This window comes from Cibotium barometz, chromosome 59 (assembly GCF_041138505.1).
Source record: "Cibotium barometz isolate CiBa-2024 chromosome 59, ASM4113850v1, whole genome shotgun sequence".
NCBI classification, from domain to species: domain Eukaryota; kingdom Viridiplantae; phylum Streptophyta; class Polypodiopsida; order Cyatheales; family Cibotiaceae; genus Cibotium; species Cibotium barometz.
In genome coordinates, this window is record NC_141104.1 from 5497164 (window position 1) to 5515156 (window position 17993).

At 40.2% G+C, this 17993-nt stretch overlaps 1 protein-coding gene across 1 annotated transcript in view; it reads right to left on the reverse strand.

Annotated features, from left to right (window-relative positions):
* Positions 1 to 9979: 9979 nt before the first annotated feature.
* LOC147605408 (vanillin aminotransferase-like) overlaps positions 9980 to 17993 on the reverse strand; it is a 54601-nt gene continuing 46587 nt past the window's right edge. Inside the window, exons 17-18 of the mRNA XM_086793566.1 lie at positions 17687 to 17802; positions 9980 to 10435 (exon numbers count right to left, since the gene is read on the reverse strand). Coding sequence (XP_086649692.1) covers positions 10355 to 10435; positions 17687 to 17802 — 197 coding nt within the window. The 3' untranslated portion in view covers positions 9980 to 10354. The remainder of the gene's footprint in view (positions 10436 to 17686; positions 17803 to 17993) is intronic.

Genomic DNA, 17993 nt, shown 5'->3' on the forward strand with positions numbered 1-17993 from the left:
ACATGCAGTTTGAAGTATGGGATCTACACAAATATCAAGACTTGTTGGGTGCAGAATGTTTGGAGCCATTTTGTACTAAAAGCCCATAAGATAGACTTAGGCTTTGGCCAAAATAATGTGCTTAGATGGGTTTAATTTTTGGATTGTACGAGCCAAATCTTTACACTATTGTATCAAGCAATCAAATGCCATTGTACTCCAAACTTACTGTCATTTGATTATCTCTTTTGTCAATATTTGCAATTCGATTGCAATGAAGATGTGTTTGTTTTTTATTGAAGATATTGCCTTGTCAAGGTGTAAGGCTATGAATATTATAATTTAATTTGGATAGACTCAATTATCTCAACAGTGAAAATCTTTTATACATCATATTCAATAAATTTGATGAAATTTAGCATTGACAATATACTCGCCCTTTTATTTTTTTGGTTGAACTTCTGAGGTATTGGAGCGTTTGTCGATGAAGGTTTAAGACCATCCATATCATGGATGAATTTATGTTGTTGGCACATAATATATTTATTTAAAATTTTGAATGTCCATTAACCATACATTTTGTTTTCAACAGGATATGTTGAAGCATATAGCTTTGATTTCAAGTGTACAAAAAACTTACTATTGAGGTGGCACCAATCATTGGTGACTCATGTACCTAGAAGCAAAAGAGTTCCACCACCCCCAGATACAATAAGGAAACAAAGAAGAGTATTGATACTTGAACTCAATGGTGTTTTACTTAAGACCATTGAGATGCAACATGGTGATGTATGTCCAGACTCGGCCAAACATATGCATCGTGGAAGAGAATACAAGTGTTTGGCATTTGATTCGCAAAGATGCATTCACTTTCCTTGATTTTTGTATGCAATGGTTTAAGGTATGGATCTGGAGTACTAATAGACTACAAAGGACTCGACGCATTCTTGAGTTGTGCTTTCCTCGGCACCATCAAAAGTTTAAGGTGGTAGCAGGGCAGGCAGCATGTCAAAAGACGGATCTTCTAATTGGATATCGATTTGTATACCACAAAAACTTGATTGTAGCATGGAGAATTTTTCATGACATGGATGGAAATAACATGCTAATTTTTTATGATACCCTCTACAATGTAATGTGGAATATGCCCGGAACCTACTTGATTTTTCCAAAGAAGTGGAATCATAATATAGAGGAGCTTCAAAGTTTTTTGGAGACAACAATCAGTGCATGGTTACTTGGTTGGATTTATGCAAAGAACAAACGGGAGTATACTTGCAACACTTTAGTAAATGAAGCAGTTTATGATAGAGAAACTTTGTATGTATTGGAGCAATACATGAGAAAACGCTATGTTTGAGATACAATTTGTACTCAATTATTATCTTGACAAAGTGTCTACGAAGGGTTTTTGTCTTCGGATGAATTGTAAACTTGAATGTAACAATCTCATTGAAATTTGATTGCTTCTGGTGTTTCTAAACACCACACTCTTTGGAGATCCCTCAATTTTAAGGTTCCTTTTCCAAGTGTTCTTTGGCATTATTATCCCATGTTTTTACTTTAATGTCCCTCAAATTTGAGCATATATATCATGATCTATAATCTTGAAATAGTGTCTAAGATGGGTTTTATCTGTGGATCAATCGTAAACTTAGCACATTGTTACTGTCATTGAGATTTACTTTTTGTTTTGTTGTTTCTAACACCACACCCTTTAGAGATCTCTCATTTCTAAGGTTCCTTTTTAAGTGATATTTAGAATTCTTTTGGCAAATTAAATAAAGCCCATGTTTTTACTTCAATGTCTCAAAGTGGAGATAGTGTTTAACATTATCTTCTTCATATGAAAGGTGTTGTATAATCTCAATTAAGTTTAGTGTCATGTTTCCCTTGTCCTTCCAATATTGTTGCACTGACGTATGTATCTATACAACTACAAACAAATACTCCAAATAGTTGTGTCAAGATATAATCTAATGGCACAAAGAGTGCACCAACAAATAGATGTTAGCTCAAACTACACAAAAATACCGAGTTTCTAACCAATCCTATAAGAAATGGGACTCGAATAATTCCCAAAATTCCTAAATTTGTCTTTTGTCTTCTCTTACTCCTTATCCTTCTTCTCCTATGTTACCTCTTTCTCTCGAGTCATTAGCATAGCATAGTGATAAGCTTGTGAGAGGATTACCACTCCAAGCTCTGCAAGGAGCGGGTGCGCCAAACATTAGATAAACATCCCCATCGAAATGTAGGAGAAGCATGGTATCAAACTCTCCACAAACAAACATGAAGCCCTTGAGTATTGAAATGTGGCAAGTTCCCTGTAACCCTTGCTCCATCAAGTCTAAATATACTTGGTATCATTATTAGGGACATCTTTCAATTGTTGCAACTCTCCACTTCAAGTGCAACACCTTTCCCACTTCCCTTGGGGACATCTTTCAATTACAATAGTCTCCACTTTAAGCATGATAGCTTCCCCACTTCTCTCATCTATCTTCTTCAATTGATCATCAACAATAGGAACGGGAGTATGTTAGCCACACTTGGTTGACATGGGGGTTCACTAAAAATGTCTACACACACTTGTAATGAGTGTCTTCACACTACCAATGCCCGTACACACTTGTAATGAGTGTTTTCACACCACCAATGCCCGTACACACTTGTAAAATGAATGTCGTAATATAGTGATTCAATGTATTTGACATTGTAAGATGCTTTGTAGTCTTGTACATCAAGGTGCACAACATGAGAAACCTAAATAGAAAGGACAAAGCCTTGTAATTGACCATGGGTGCTTCGAACCTAGTGAGAAAAGATTTAACTATAAAAGCCAACTTCTCATGTTTATAACTCATTATTCCCATTTGTGCAATAGATTTAAGTTGTTTTAACTAGATTTAAGTGTTCTATCTACTCTCTTTTTTTGTAACTCTAATCTAGCCTGTGTGGATGTGATGAGGATTAGAGTTTGGGTATGCTTTACACTAACTCTTGCTTCTTCTTCTCCTCCTTTCTCTTGAGTGGTTAAGCATAGCATAATCCCATGATGATTTCCACTTCAAGATTTCTAGAGTAGTTGCACTGCACCTTCTCCACTTTAAGCATTTTGTGACGTGTAGTGTGTAGTTGCACTGTGTAGTTGTACTACACCTTCTCTAAAAATGCAAAATCCTAATCCTAGTATCTCACTAGCTCTCTTGATAGCTCTCTTGAGCATATTAAATGCATCACAAATCAAAGATAGCACAAGATGTCTCTCTCTCACACACACATCATGTAGTCTACAAGTGTGAAAAAGTGGGCATGCAACCATTTAAGAGTTGGGGATATAAGAGCTATGGACCTGGAGATTATGGTAGTTGGTAGTGCATAGGAAGATGCACATGAAGATGGCTCATCAACATTATCCTAGTCCTCCAACCATGTAGAGGACATAAACACAAATGGGATAGAGTCCGATGAAGAGCCAATAATGTAAAAAGTATTTGTGTGAGGATTTCAAAAGAATAGCTTACTTTTGTGATTATAATTGGGGTGTATTTCCTTTTTCCAAGAAATTGTTTAGTTTTCTATAACATACAAAGAAGAGGCACTTATCATTTTGTTTTTAGAAAATTGAAGATCTTTTTGAGAAAACTCAAGAATTGAAGCAGTTATTTTTTAGTTGTGCAGACTCGTTTATTTAGCTTCATTTTTAAAAATGACATTTAAAAATCACACATTTTTTCTTAAAATGGGTTTAAATTACTCAAAAGTTTACGTCAAAAAGGGATATTCCTCCCTATGTCTCTCAAATGCATGAAATATTATCCATTATTCTCACAAAACAATAATTTTTTGTAGCACCAAAGGAAATATGGTGGCAATGGTAGTTGTTATTTTCTAGACTTTATGGAGTAAGGATCATGGGAACTTACCAAATTGCCAAGCTCAAGAGCTTCACCCTTGTGTGTGGAGAGCATGATGATTTTCTTCTCTTGCACTCATTTTCACACTAATGCAAATGTTCCTATGATGTGAAGAGTTTATATTTAAATTTAATGGAGTGGAAACACTAGGGTTAGTGAGTGTGAATGTTCCTATAATGTGCATACTCTATATTTTAATTTTACGGAAGGGAGACACTAGGGTTAGGAACTTTGCAATATTGACAAGATATTGTGAAAAATCTATAGGGCATTCAAAGTGTGCTGGAAGTATTCAAGTGCAAGGCAAGATGCCAAATTGATGGCAACAACATGCTCTTCTCTTGGTTTTCCTACAAAGGTAGGGTTTTCACAACATGTTGTTTTGATTGTAGTAGGATTTATGTGTGGTACATGTGGTATAAGTGCGCATCGACACACTAAGAGAGGTGAGGGGCTAAGAGGGCAAGCAAAACAAAGGCAAACAACTTTTCATTGGTAAATATGATCAATGGGTGATTAGCTTCAACCTCTTTTGTGAATCCTTTTCCTATGCTTGTATGAAATTTTTCCATGAAGGGAGATGATGGTTCACATGCATTTTTTCCATGTTTCCTAGCTTGATAATGGATGTCCTCATTGTCCAAACTATGTTGTAGTCATGTTTGGCAAATCCATCCCCTTCCAAGGATGATCTCTTCTAGCCTAGTTTCGGCAGTCATAACATAAAAGCTACCTTCCACAGGATAAGAGTTTATGTGGAACTTGAGTTTAAATAATCCTTCACATTCCTTATATAAATCCCTGAAATAGTTTGTACTAGGGCTTTTGTTGGATCGAGGGCATGTCTTCCTAATGACACCCAAGTACACTTTCCAAGAATTGAGCACCAATCGGGCATTCTCTTGTGGCTTGTACTTGGTGTGTTGGCAAACATTTTTGCTAGTGCACACTAGTTCTCCAAGATCCCATGAGTTACTTAAGAACTTGGGATCACTTCTAGCCCAATGGATGCATTTCTAAATCTATATCCTACCATGGGAACATGAAGACTTGCACATACATAGTATTAGCCATTTCATGATTGAAAAAATAATTAATTGATGTCCAACAAAGGTGCCAAATTAACGTAGTAGCATGCCAAAATATAAATGGTGATAGTGTGGCTCACTGCAATATATATTTAAAAATAAAGTAATTGTATGGTTGTGCATGCTAAAGTATATTTCAATGTTTTTGTCATAAGTAAATCAATTGTATAGTTGCGCTTAAGTGTATTTTTCAATGCAAATGAGAATCAAATTCAGATTACTTTAAGTTACCCAAAAAAAAATATGTATAATTTGACTTTATTAAGAACAAAGCAACATCTATTTTTTGAAAATAGGCCAAAAAGAGGCAGAATAAAAAATCGTTATAAAAAGTTTTAGATTAGTTTTAAAATGATTTTTTTTTCTTTTTTGGGGGCACTCTCGTAAGAAGTTACCCACTCGTCACACCAAAGTTACAAGAAACCCTTAAGCACTCAAAGTTAGTTTAGCTCGTAAATAATAAGCGTATAGCAAAAATTCAAGGTTAAAACCTAAACTCCTTTGCCACCATAGGTGCCCAATGGCTTGAGGTAATCACACATATAGTTGGGACATCCAAACAAATGTTTACATGCTATCACAATAAGTTAGAAGCTGAAGACACTTAGTTGGAAAGAGCCCATGATTGTCACTACCAGCAATTGAGGGAAAAGGTTAAAGAGGCTAAGAATGAGACATAGAATACAACCCAAGGATTTGAAAATTTAAAGAGGATTAGCCAAGATTGAGATGAAAAAATAAAGGCACTCAAAGAGATGGATGAGGTAGAGGAATAGGTGGAAATTTTTTAAATTGAAGAACTCTAGGCACATCTTGAAAAGGCCAAGGAATATGAAGTCACTTCCAATGAAGTTGCCCAATAAGTTAGCAATGCAAAATGACAGGTTCTAGACCATCACTGATCAAGCCACTAAGAGTCTACGGGGGCCCAGAAAGATTATAAAGCATAGTTAGAAATGCTCAAAACAAATAAGAGTCTTACTATTATAATTCTCTTTTAGCGTGTATGCACTAATACAGTTCATCTCAAGAACATAATCATCTTTTACCAACATGTGGCATACTCCACCAACATTAGTAAAGCCAAAATCACCAATGTTGGTACCTTATTTGATTCCCTCTCATGCCACATACCAATATTGTAATTCTCTTTTAGCGTGTATGCACTGATATGGTTCATCTCAAGAACATAATCATCTTTTACTAGCATGTGGCATATCCCGCCAACATCAAGAACATAATCATCTTTTACTAGCATGTGGCATATCCCGCCAACATCAGTAAAGCCAAAATCGCCAATGTTGGTACCTTATTTGATTCGCTTGCATCTAACAACAATAAAGAAAATGATGTTCTAGGTGTAGTACCATATCTACAAGAAAGTCGATTGAGGTGAATGTGGGGCTACATGATAGAGCCAACCCAATCTGCCACCTCCATCATCCTCATCTCTTCCATCCTCACATTACTCCACTCGAACCCCTACCACTAACACCTCTCTCCTCATATTCCCCTTCATTTTCTCTTTGATCCTTTGTCTTCTTTACATTCTTTCTCTCTTTCAACTAAACTTCAATGCAAAGTCCGAATGAAAAGATCTTGGTGGGATCATCAATTCTTCCATGACCTCACAAATTTGATTGAAGCTATGTGGATATTGAATAAGATCTCCAAATCCATCAAATTTAATCATCATGGGGATTGGCTTTGTTTTTCCCACTCTGAGAGTCTAGGTGCTATATTTGTGACAAGCCCACTTCCCATTTCAGACACCATCCTAAGCATGTCTTACGCATATTCAAGTGGTGGTGGAATGTAAGGGAGTGGTTGCACAAAAGCCTCTATTTCAAGGTTTGGGATTTTTTGCCTCATTGGGTTGGTCTGTGTGGTTTCCAATGGCACTATTCCTCCGTCGCGCGGCCTTTCCAATGGCACTTTGCTAGCTTTGAGACTACATGCTTGTTTTGCGGCTAAGGACACATTATGTGTATGCCCTTGTGGATCCCTTTGGTTTGAGATAGTCCTGGGCATTGGCTCTTTAACCTTCCCCATGTTCCATGTTCCTCGTCGAATGGAGAATAATTGGAACTTGGTTCCATGGTAAAGACGCTTCTATAATGGGCTCATGTGGAAAGTGGGACTCTTGCTTGTAGTAGGTGTCTGTTTTAAGAAACACTCGGGATTTGCATTGAATATTTGAAACATTTGGTGTCAATACCAAATGTTTCAAATATTTGAGAAACACTCAAGATCGTCACCAAATGTTTAAGATTTGTGGCATCGAACATGGTTTGACCACTTCCTAAAGGAGCAAACCTTGAGGTTCCTCAGTCGTGCTCCGCTCTTTCATTGGAGCTTCGCCCAAAGTTAGGGTGATTTACTGCTCTTTTCATGAAGTTTATGGCGTTGTTTATAGGTCAATGAATCTCAGGCTTTGAGGACCATGGGCAGCTCCAATTTCTAGGTGTTCCGTTGTTCCTCCGCTCACGTTTACATTCTATTACCTCATTTCGTCCTAAATCTTCTCGCTAAAGGTGGATCTAAAGGAGTTTTTTCTTCTTCATCACCTACTAGTCATTTTTTAGGATCGAAGGTTTGGTGGGTTTGAGAAAGTGTGGTTTGATACACTATATTCATTGGAGATGGATCCGAACGAGTTTTTCTTGCTCTGTTAAGTGTTGGTCAATTGTTGGGACTAAAGGTTGTGTGAGTTTGAAAAAGTATGGTTTAATGCAATATAGTCGACGGTATTGTCATTTTCTGGGACCAAAGGTTGAGTGGATTTGAAGTGTGGTTTGATGCACCATAGTCAATTGTATTGATAATTTTAATAATCGAGTTTGCATCAAGGTTTCACTCTAGTGAAACACTCTCTAGTGCTTGATCTACATAGATATGTTTGTTTTACTAAAGCCAATTTTTTAAGAAAAGTAATAATAAAAATAAGATTTATTTTTTTTTGTTTTGAGATTTTTGATTTTTTGAATCATTTTTTTTCCCAGGCTCACGTCTCTAGACTCACATGTCTAAGCTCACATCTACAAGTTCATGTGTCTAGACTTAGGTCTGTAAGTTCAAGTCTATAGGTTCACATATACAAGCTTATGCCCATATTTCTTTTTTTGTATGACCTAGGCTCAAGTACTTTATTTTTATAATGCCTAACTGTGATACATACTTTTATGTAATATGCCTATGACAGGGTCGATGTGCAATTATTGGGATAATAATTGACTTTTGTAGCAACACGTTTTTATTTTTTAAAACACAAGAATCACCAAAGGAGACTCTTCCCTTAAAGCCTTCTCCAACTAGCCAATTCCCATGCTTACTCTTGGATAAGCTCATTTTCAATGGTATTGCCTATGTGGGCACCTTTGTTCTAACGATTTTATTCAAAAACCCTGAGCTATAAGGATACATGTAAGACATCTTCTTTTAGAAGAATCAACCTAATAGCGCCAATGTATAGACGTGAGGCAATTGCTACATCCAGCACACATTATGCCATCACATTCGCATCCCTTCACATAAGCTCCTAGAAGGGAACAAAGAAAGTGAGAGTGTTCACCAAAAACTAAAATTTAATGGTGTTATTATCAATGAAATAGAAAAACACGATACTTTCAATAAATGTTAAATCTAAAACCTATAATATCAAAACACTCACCTTGTAAATTTATTCTTGAACTACTTTGATATTGTGCAATATGATGCTCTTTATTTACCGACCTACCATGTAATGGTCACATTTCAACATACACATTTAATGCTCTAAACATTTGTTTATAAAATTTTTGACTTGCTGACATAGGGTGCAATTCTCCATTTCCAGCATTACTACATGTATCAACACCTGTTTAGGAGTCTTGGATAGATGTTTTTCTTAGAACAAAACCACTTTATCAGAGTTGGGGATATTAAAATTAGAATACAAGGTCAATCAAAGGAACCATTTTCATGCCCATACAAGCAAGATGATGTGATAAGTTTTAATGCTTAGTTGCCACACTTTAAAATCAAAGAAAGATGAAGTAACATGTTGTAGTAGTACAACAAAATGATACTAGGGTATAAACGTGTCAACAACACCCATGTGACATATGGAGAACATGCTTAAGAATAGTATGCTTAGCCTTATGGTATAACGGTGCCTACAACACCCATGTGACATATGGAGAGCATGCATTTTAAGGTGCCAACACCCATGTGACCTATGGAGAGCATGCATAAGAATGGTATACTTAGCCTTGAAACACCTATAGAATTGAAAAATGTTTGAAGGCATACTTCTTGGAAAAACACATGAACAATTGAGCATACAAAAGTCAATTGTAAATCCTTAATTGACAAGGAGATATGCTAAGACAATAAACATATGCATAAAGCTTTTGCTTGATTGGAGCATTAAGTTTAGCCTAGATCTTTTTGACCTTTGACAAGTAAATAGCATGCTCCTTTGTCACAAAAAGTGATTTCTACAAATTCAGAGAAAATCCTTTTTGCTCTAGAAGAACCACAGCTGACCCCCGCAGACTCGATTTTAAACATACTCAATTCCAAACCTCATGCTAACCAACCAACTTAAAAATTCAAACTATTAAAAAATTCGCCCTGAAAACATCTCCTGAAACATCCTCTCACAAAATCTTGAAACACGAGCTACATTTATTTGTCATCTACACACAGCCATAAAAACCTCACTTTACACCATTTTTAATATATTGAAATATAAAGATAAGCTTCATGTGGCTATCTAACCTAAATAAAACCTTAATACAACAAGAGGATGTGTACCTAAGACTGGTACCCGGCCATAAAGGTTTCTAAAACCACACTAATTCACAAAAAGAAAAGAATTCCACACCCCTCGCGATCTATAGACCTTTGACCTTCAAATTCCCATATAAATTGTTTAGTCCTGCCGAACATGTAAAAAAATTGTGCGATGTATCTAATTTGTCATGTGTGGTTGCAATTCACAATGTCGAATGGCCAGATATCAATGTCTCCTTCATTAATAATTCACAATGTCATATGTTCAGAGATCAATGTCTCCTTCATTAATCATCTCCAGATTATGTGTCAATGACCTTCATCACATGCAACCACATATATACAAACAATACAAAATGTATTTCCTTAACCTGTATAAGAGAGGCCCATAGAACCTTTAAGTCACTTGAATTTCCTTGTCACACGAAGGAGATGCCCTGTACATAACTTCTGCACTCCATAAGAAGTAGAATGAAGAAATTAACCATTCAGAATATCAGCCCTGATGCCATTGAGAAAGAAACACCATCATCATCACAAGTGGATGCATGCATCACCATGCTATGCGACAAATGAATGTTTGGGACTCTGTCAAACGTTTGGCTCCTTAGATTCAAGCTCTGAAATTCTCGTCTCTGTTCGTCTCACAGATTCTTTGAAGATAGATATCAACTGCAAGTCAAGAAGAATCTCGTGAGCAGAATGCAAGTTTGTTCATGGTTGGCAAGTATAAATGCAATCAAGCTAGGCATCAAGCCAATTTGACATTACAAAGCCTTGCACTGGGTCTTGTTGGGGTAAAGGCGTTATGCCCACCCTTATAGTGTGTACAAGCCCATAAGTTATAGTACATAGTACACTTAGTACTTTTAATGTACTAAGTGCACTATGTGTACTAGTGCAATATACATGTGTGATAGGGGAGTCACACACTCATATCATTATGAGTTGAATTATCCCCACAACTCTCTCTCTCTCTCTCTCCCTTGTTGTTTCTCTGTGTATGTCTCCCACATTAACCTCACCCTAATTCTTCTCTCTCCCACACAACTGGTATCAGAGCCGGTGCCCTTCGAATCTCTGACGCAGGCAGGCAGCAGCTCGACTCTCCCATTAGCCTGTGTGTGAAAAGCCAGAAGCGACCAAAAGGCCCTTCAGCGTGAGCAGCCTGCATCAGGGTCACAGCAGCCAGGCAGACAAGGAGTCAGGCGCAGCTAATCAAGCGAAGGCAGCAAAGCTGGCGCTAGGCGAAACGAAAGCGTTGAGCGAAAGCAGCGAGCCACTGAAGCGAAAGCGTGAGCGAAGGCGGGCGTTGAAGTATTCGCAGCCTAAGGCGAATACGTGGCAAAGAGGAGGCCTGCGCGAACCCAACGCGAAGAGGATAAACCGGTTCGAAGAGACCCTTTACGGCGCCTCGCGCCTCGCCAAGGTCCCACACAACTGGTATCACTCTCCCGGCAACCTGCGTGCGACGTTCGACAATCGTGTCGTCGCCCAGCACCAAGGCCAAGCTGAGGCTGCTGTTCGAGATGGCGCCGCTTGGCCTGCTGGTGGAGAAGGCGGGCGGCTTTAGCAGTGACGGCAAGCAGTGTTGGACAAGGTGGTAGTAGGAAAGAGCTTCCCTTCTCCAATTTCCGTGGTTTCCTTCACATGCTGCCATTTACCATCATCCATGAGCAGAAACTCGTGTGTTCCTGGTGCATCCGCAAGTGCGAGGACATATGTAGTCCGAGGCCCATAGATGCCCATGGCCGCAGCTGCAAATTGAAGAAAAATCAGCCTGCAAATTGAAGAAAAATCAGAAATTACAAGGTATTTTCCTCAATTTTTTTTTGGGATTTGCAATTGAGCAAGTACAATCAACAATTGAGCAGATACAGGTGCCGAATTGCTCAATTTTTGAGCAAAATTGGCAAAATTGGGTGACATTGGTCACAATCAGGATCAATTTGCAGGAAATTGGTCACAATCAGGATCAATTTGCAAGAAATTGAATGTCGAAATTTGGGGCTTTTGATGTAATTGTGCAATTAAGCACTCATACATGCCGTATGATGTGAAAAATCGCACATTTGGGCAAAATTGCAGCAAATTGCAGTGCAAATCAAGGGGCTTTTGTGCCGATTTGGTTGATTTGCATGCAGGCGATCGCATTTGATGCTGTGAATAATGTGTTGATGCCTTACAAGCACTCAATGTGCCTGTAAATCAAGGGGGTTTCATGTATTTGATGTATATGTGGCCAGGGGGAAGCATCGTGAACACTCTGAATGCCTTCATGTGCGTCAATGTACCATGTATGATCAGAAATTGATCTTAAATCAAGGGGCTTTTCAAGTTCGTATGCTTGTTGAGCTTGGCAAAGCAGCAGGCAAGACATTTATGCCTTGAATCCTCAAAAATCAGCTTGCAGTCAAGGGGCTTTTGCCCAATTTCTGTTCGGGACTGTTGTATGCAGTGTACAGGACTGTAAAAGTCTGATTTTCACTCATTTGGACAGCCAGGAGAGCATTTATTGCTACTGTACCTGCAGGTACAGATTTGGTACAGCTTTGTACAAGTTTTGCCATGGCTGCACATTGATTTGAGTGGGAAAAAGGTTCAATTTCAGCTGCTGTACTTGCCGGTACAGGTTTGGTACATCATTTGTAAGCACTTGGTACTGTTGTACAGTACTTTGGAAGGGCAACAGAGCACATTTAAGGTGCTGTCCAAAATCTGCAGCAACCAGATTTTGGTGTTTTCATCACATAAAGTGGGAGAAAAGTTGCATTCTTGCTTCCGCAGGTGGGAGATAAAGCTTGGGAGAACGACTGTGAGCACTTTGTGTGCTTTTGGTGCAGTGTTTGCACATTTTTGCAGGGAGTCAGGCATTTACAGGTTGCATATTGCTATGGCAACCACAGGTGAGAGTTCTTCATTGCTTCACATCAAGAAGCTTGAAGGCTCGCATAATTATGATATTTGGCAAACCCAGTGCTACAATGTGTTGCTCCAGAAAAAGCAGCACAAGTCTATCAAAGAAAGGGGTGTGATGCCCGCTTCTCTTACTGCTGAAGAGTGGGAAGATATGGATGAGCTGGCAAGATCTACTATCATGTTGTCTGTGTCAGACTCATTACTTTTCAGCATTCGTGAAGAGAAGACAGCTTGGGGAATGTGGCAAAGATTGCAGGACTTGTATGCCCAACAAAGTGCCTCAAGCAAAGTGTATTGGTTGAAGAAACTCATAGGTCTTCAGATGAAGGAAGGGGCGTCTATGACAGCCCATCTAAATGAGTTTAATGGTATTGTCAGCCAGGTCATTAATCAAAAGTTGGCAATGGACGATGAGTTCAAAGCCACTTTTCTGTTATGCACTTTGCCAGAGAGTTGGGACACATTCAGGACAGCCACTAGCAATTCGAATGCTATGCTGTCATATGCAGATGTTGAGGGTGCTCTTCTTCAAGAAGAGAAAATCAATGTGTCACATGCAGGTGGCAGTGAGGATAAGGTCCTATTTACGTCTTCACTTGATGCCCATTCACTTCTTACACGTGGTCATGGTATGCACTCATGGATCATTGATTCAGGTGCCTCCTTTCATGTCACAGGTTGCAGAGACTTGTTTGTCAGGTATACTGCTGGCAATGAAGGAGTGGTTTATTTGGGTGATAACCATGCATGCAAGATTCTTGGCAGAGGTGATGTGAGGCTTGTGTTTTCAGATGGCTCACAGCTTATGCTCCATGATGTCAGGCATGTGCCTGAGATCAAGAAGAATCTGCTTTCTACTGGACAGCTTGATGATGCTGATTATGTTACCACATTTGGTAGTGGAAAGTGGAAAATTAGTAAGGGCTCACTGGTTGTTGCCAGAGGCTCTAAGGTGGACACTCTTTACTTTATGCATGCAGGTGTTTGTCACCATGCTAATGTAAATGCAACCGAGCTGCCGGAAATCTCTATGTGGCATAGCCGGTTGGGACACATGAGTGTCAAGGGAATGGAGCAATTGTCTCGTTTGGGTTACTTGCCTTCTCTAAAGTTTTCAAGTTTTCAGTTTTGTGAGCATTGTATATATGGTAGGCAACTACAGTGCCCCCACAAGAAAGCTCTTGGACAGAAAGATGCTCAGTTAGAGCTTGTGCATACAGATGTATGTGAGATGCCTCAGCTTTCTTTGGGAGGGGCAAAATACTTTGTGTCTTTTATTGATGATGCCACACGCAAGGTGTGGGTCTATCCTCTTCGTTTGAAGAGTGATACATTCTCAGTGTTTCAGAAGTTTGTTGCTCATGTTGAGAATCAAACTGGCAAAACACTGAAGGCTTTGCGTTCCGACAATGGTGGAGAGTATATGTCCAAACAGTTTCAGGACTTTTGTGATGCTAAAGGCATCAAGAGGGAGCTCTCTACTCCTTATGATCCTCCACAAAACGGGACAGCAGAGAGGATGAACAGGACCATTCAGGAGAAGGTCCGTTCTATGTTGTCACATGCTGCGTTACCTCATGGTTTTTGGGCTGAAGCTGTTATGACAGCCGTTCACCTTATAAACAGGTCACCTAACACGAGGCTTGGTGGGAAAGTGCCAGAAGAAGTATGGACAGGGAAGCCTCCGTCATACAAGCACTTGACAGTGTTTGGTTGCGTTGCGTACGTGCACATACGCAGGGAAATGCGCACCAAACTTGATCCTAAGTCTCACAAATGCATATTCCTAGGATATGGTGACAGAGGTGAAATGGGGTATAGAGTTTGGGATCCCATGAATAGAAAGATCATACGCAGCAATGATGTCATTTTTTATGAAACATGCATGTATAAGGAGCCTGCAAGGCAACAGGAGCCTGGCAGAGTCATCTTTGATGATGATGGACATCATGGACAACAACCAAGGGCTGTAAATCAGCCATTACAGCAGCAAAACCAGCCCTTAAATGGTGCTGAAAATGGTCCAAATGGACAGCCAGAGATGGCAGAAGATATCCCTATGGATATACCACAGTTAGAGGAGATACCGGGCATGATTTTTCAGCCTTATGGCATGGAACAGGAGCCACCAATGGGTGATATGCAGGCTGGACAGCAACCTGCAAATGATGGTCATTGGGTACGGAGGTCCACTAGACCCTCCAGAGCCCCTGACAGGTTTGTTCCAGGGGTTGACTACTTGATGCTCACTGATTGTGGGGAGCCCTCATGTTATAAGGAGGCTTTACAGATGGCAGACAAAGCTCTATGGGAGCGTGCCATGAAGTCAGAGATGGATTCTCTGCATAAAAATGGAACTTGGAAGTTGGTGCATTTGCCTACAGGCAAGAAGGTTTTGCCTTGCAAGTGGGTATACAGGCTCAAAGTTGCACCTGATGCAAAGCCAAGGTACAAAGCCAGGTTAGTGGCTAAGGGCTTTAAGCAGGAATATGGTGTGGACTTTGAGGAGATCTTCTCTCCAGTGGTCAAAATGACCACACTTAGAGCTGTGTTGGCTTTGGTTGCGCATGATGATCTGGACTTGATTCAGATGGATGTGAAGACTGCTTTTCTTCACGGTGATCTCCATGAGGAGATATATATGCAGCAACCAGAGGGTTATGCAGTGAGTGGAAAGGAGAAGCTTGTATGCAAGCTGAAAAAGAGTCTTTATGGGCTCAAACAGGCACCAAGAGAATGGTATCATAAATTTGATACATTCATGAAATCTCAGAAATTCAGGAGAAGAGACATAGATCACTGCTTGTACACCAAGAAAGCTTTGGATGGCAGTCTATTGATTCTCATTTTGTATGTTGATGATATGTTGATTGCCGGGAAATCTCGTAAAGAGATGGATGCCTTGAAGCAGAGGCTGCATCAAACCTTTGATATGAAGGATTTGGGTGATGCAAATCACATCTTGGGTATGCGGATACTTCGGGACAGAAATCAGCATGTGTTGTATTTGTCTCAGAAGGAATACATTGGCAAAGTCTTGCAGAGGTTCAATATGGACGGGGGGAAGAAGACTAGTACTCCTTTGCCTCCATATGTGAAACTCAGTGCTATGGACAGCCCACAGTCGGATAGTGACAGGGCTGATATGGCCAAGATTCCGTATGCTTCAGCTTGTGGCAGTCTCATGTATGCCATGGTTGCTACTAGGCCAGACATTGCATTTGCAGTGGGAGTGGTTTCTAGATACATGGCCAACCCTGGCAAGAAGCATTGGGAAGCAGTGAAAGGTGTCATGAGATACCTGAAGGGCACACAGGATTTGTGCATTTGCTTTGGCAAACAGGATGCATTAGTGCATGGTTACACGGATTCGGATTATGCCGGTCATCCAGATAACCGGAAGTCTACTACCGGTTATGTGTTTACATTCACAGGAGGTGCTGTGTCATGGATATCCAGGATGCAGAAGTGCACTGCCTTATCTACTACAGAGGCCGAGTATATTGCAGCCACAGAGGCTTGCAAGGAGGCATTATGGCTATCTCGGTTAGTAGTTGATTTGGGCTATACAGGGGATATTCCATTGTTGCATTGTGACAGTCAGAGTGCCATTCAGTTGGCAAAGAACCCTGTTTTTCATGCAAAGACGAAGCATGTGGATGTGAAGTATCACTTCATCAGAGAGGTGATAGAGAACAAGCAAATTCAGCTTGTTAAGATTCACACAGATGACAACCCGGCTGATCTGTTGACAAAGAGTTTGCCTCCGGAGCGGTTTGCTCATTGCAGACACTTGATGGGCATTGGATGAGGCCAGTTTCAGCCTTGATTTGGCCTTGTATATTATCATGTACATGCTGATTTTTTCTTTTCCTTTACTTAAGGGCACTTTGCCTTTAAGTGGGAGGTTGTTGGGGTAAAGGCGTTATGCCCACCCTTATAGTGTGTACAAGCCCATAAGTTATAGTACATAGTACACTTAGTACTTTTAATGTACTAAGTGCACTATGTATACTAGTGCAATATACATGTGTGATAGGGGAGTCACACACTCATATCATTATGAGTTGACTTATCCCCACAACTCTCTCTCTCTCTCTCTCCCTTGTTGTTTCTCTGTGTATGTCTCCCACATTAACCTAACCCTAATTCTTCTCTCTCCCACACAGGTCTATCAACCTGGCCATGTCTGGATGGAAAGACATAGGAAACATCTCTGATTGCTAGCCAGGCAAGGATTTCATTGTCTAGGATTTGGATTGGCTCAATGTGGGCGGGGGTATATCCTATTTGTATGCCAAGTTTTGCCCTTGTTTTAGCTGGTCATCTGATCAGCCTGCAGTTGTCCAGCTAATAACAGTCCATAGCTTTGTTATTTTTATGGGCTGTGCCACACTTGCAAGACTTCAGGCCACAGGCAAGACATGAGACTGTTGATCATCTCTCTCACCTAGAAGCCTGTGGTGTAGAGGGGACCCTGGGATGTCGCTCAGCCTATGGGAAAGACATAGGAAACATCTCTGATTGCTAGCCAAGCAAGGATTTCATCGTCTAGGATTTGGATTGGATTCTGGAGAATAAATGCTCAATGTGGGCAGGGGTATATCCTCTTTGTATGCCAAGTTTTGCCCTTGTTTTAGCTGGTCATCTGATCAGCCTGCAGTTGTCCAGCTAATAACAGTCAAATAGCTTTGTTATTTTTATGGGCTGTGCCACACTTGCCCGGAAAATGCAAGACATGAGACTCTTGATCATCTCTCACCTAGAATCCTGTGGTGTAGAGGGACCCTGGGATGTCACTCAGCCTGTGGGCACTACTATGGCGATCCAGTGAGGGGTAGGCACTACACCAGGACAATGCCCATCCTCTTCATAGAGTAGAGCAAGAAAGGGATGGTTAGGTCAAGCAGAATCATTGTCAAGTAACAAGCTTAAACACTATATTTTCATGCAATCCAAAACTTGCCTAATCAATGCCAAAGATCAATAAAAGTTTTGCCAAACCTGGTTGATCTCTTCTTTGGTGCTGATAAGTGGGGGTGACATCATGATTGTATCCCCTGAAACACGCACCAGCATACCTTGCTCTGCACACTGACTTCCAAAATAAGTCCCTGTGGCTGCAAACAGCATTGCAAACATGAGCCCCTTACTAATTTTCAAGAAGCATAGTAAGAAAACACTGCCAAAAAAAGTGCTGCAAACGAGGGCAGCTTATGCAATGAAGTTCCCAGCTTGCAAAAAACATGTGTGGACTGGCCATGACTGGGCTTTTGGGCACGAGCAAGTTGGCCTGCAGCAAGGGGGTGCA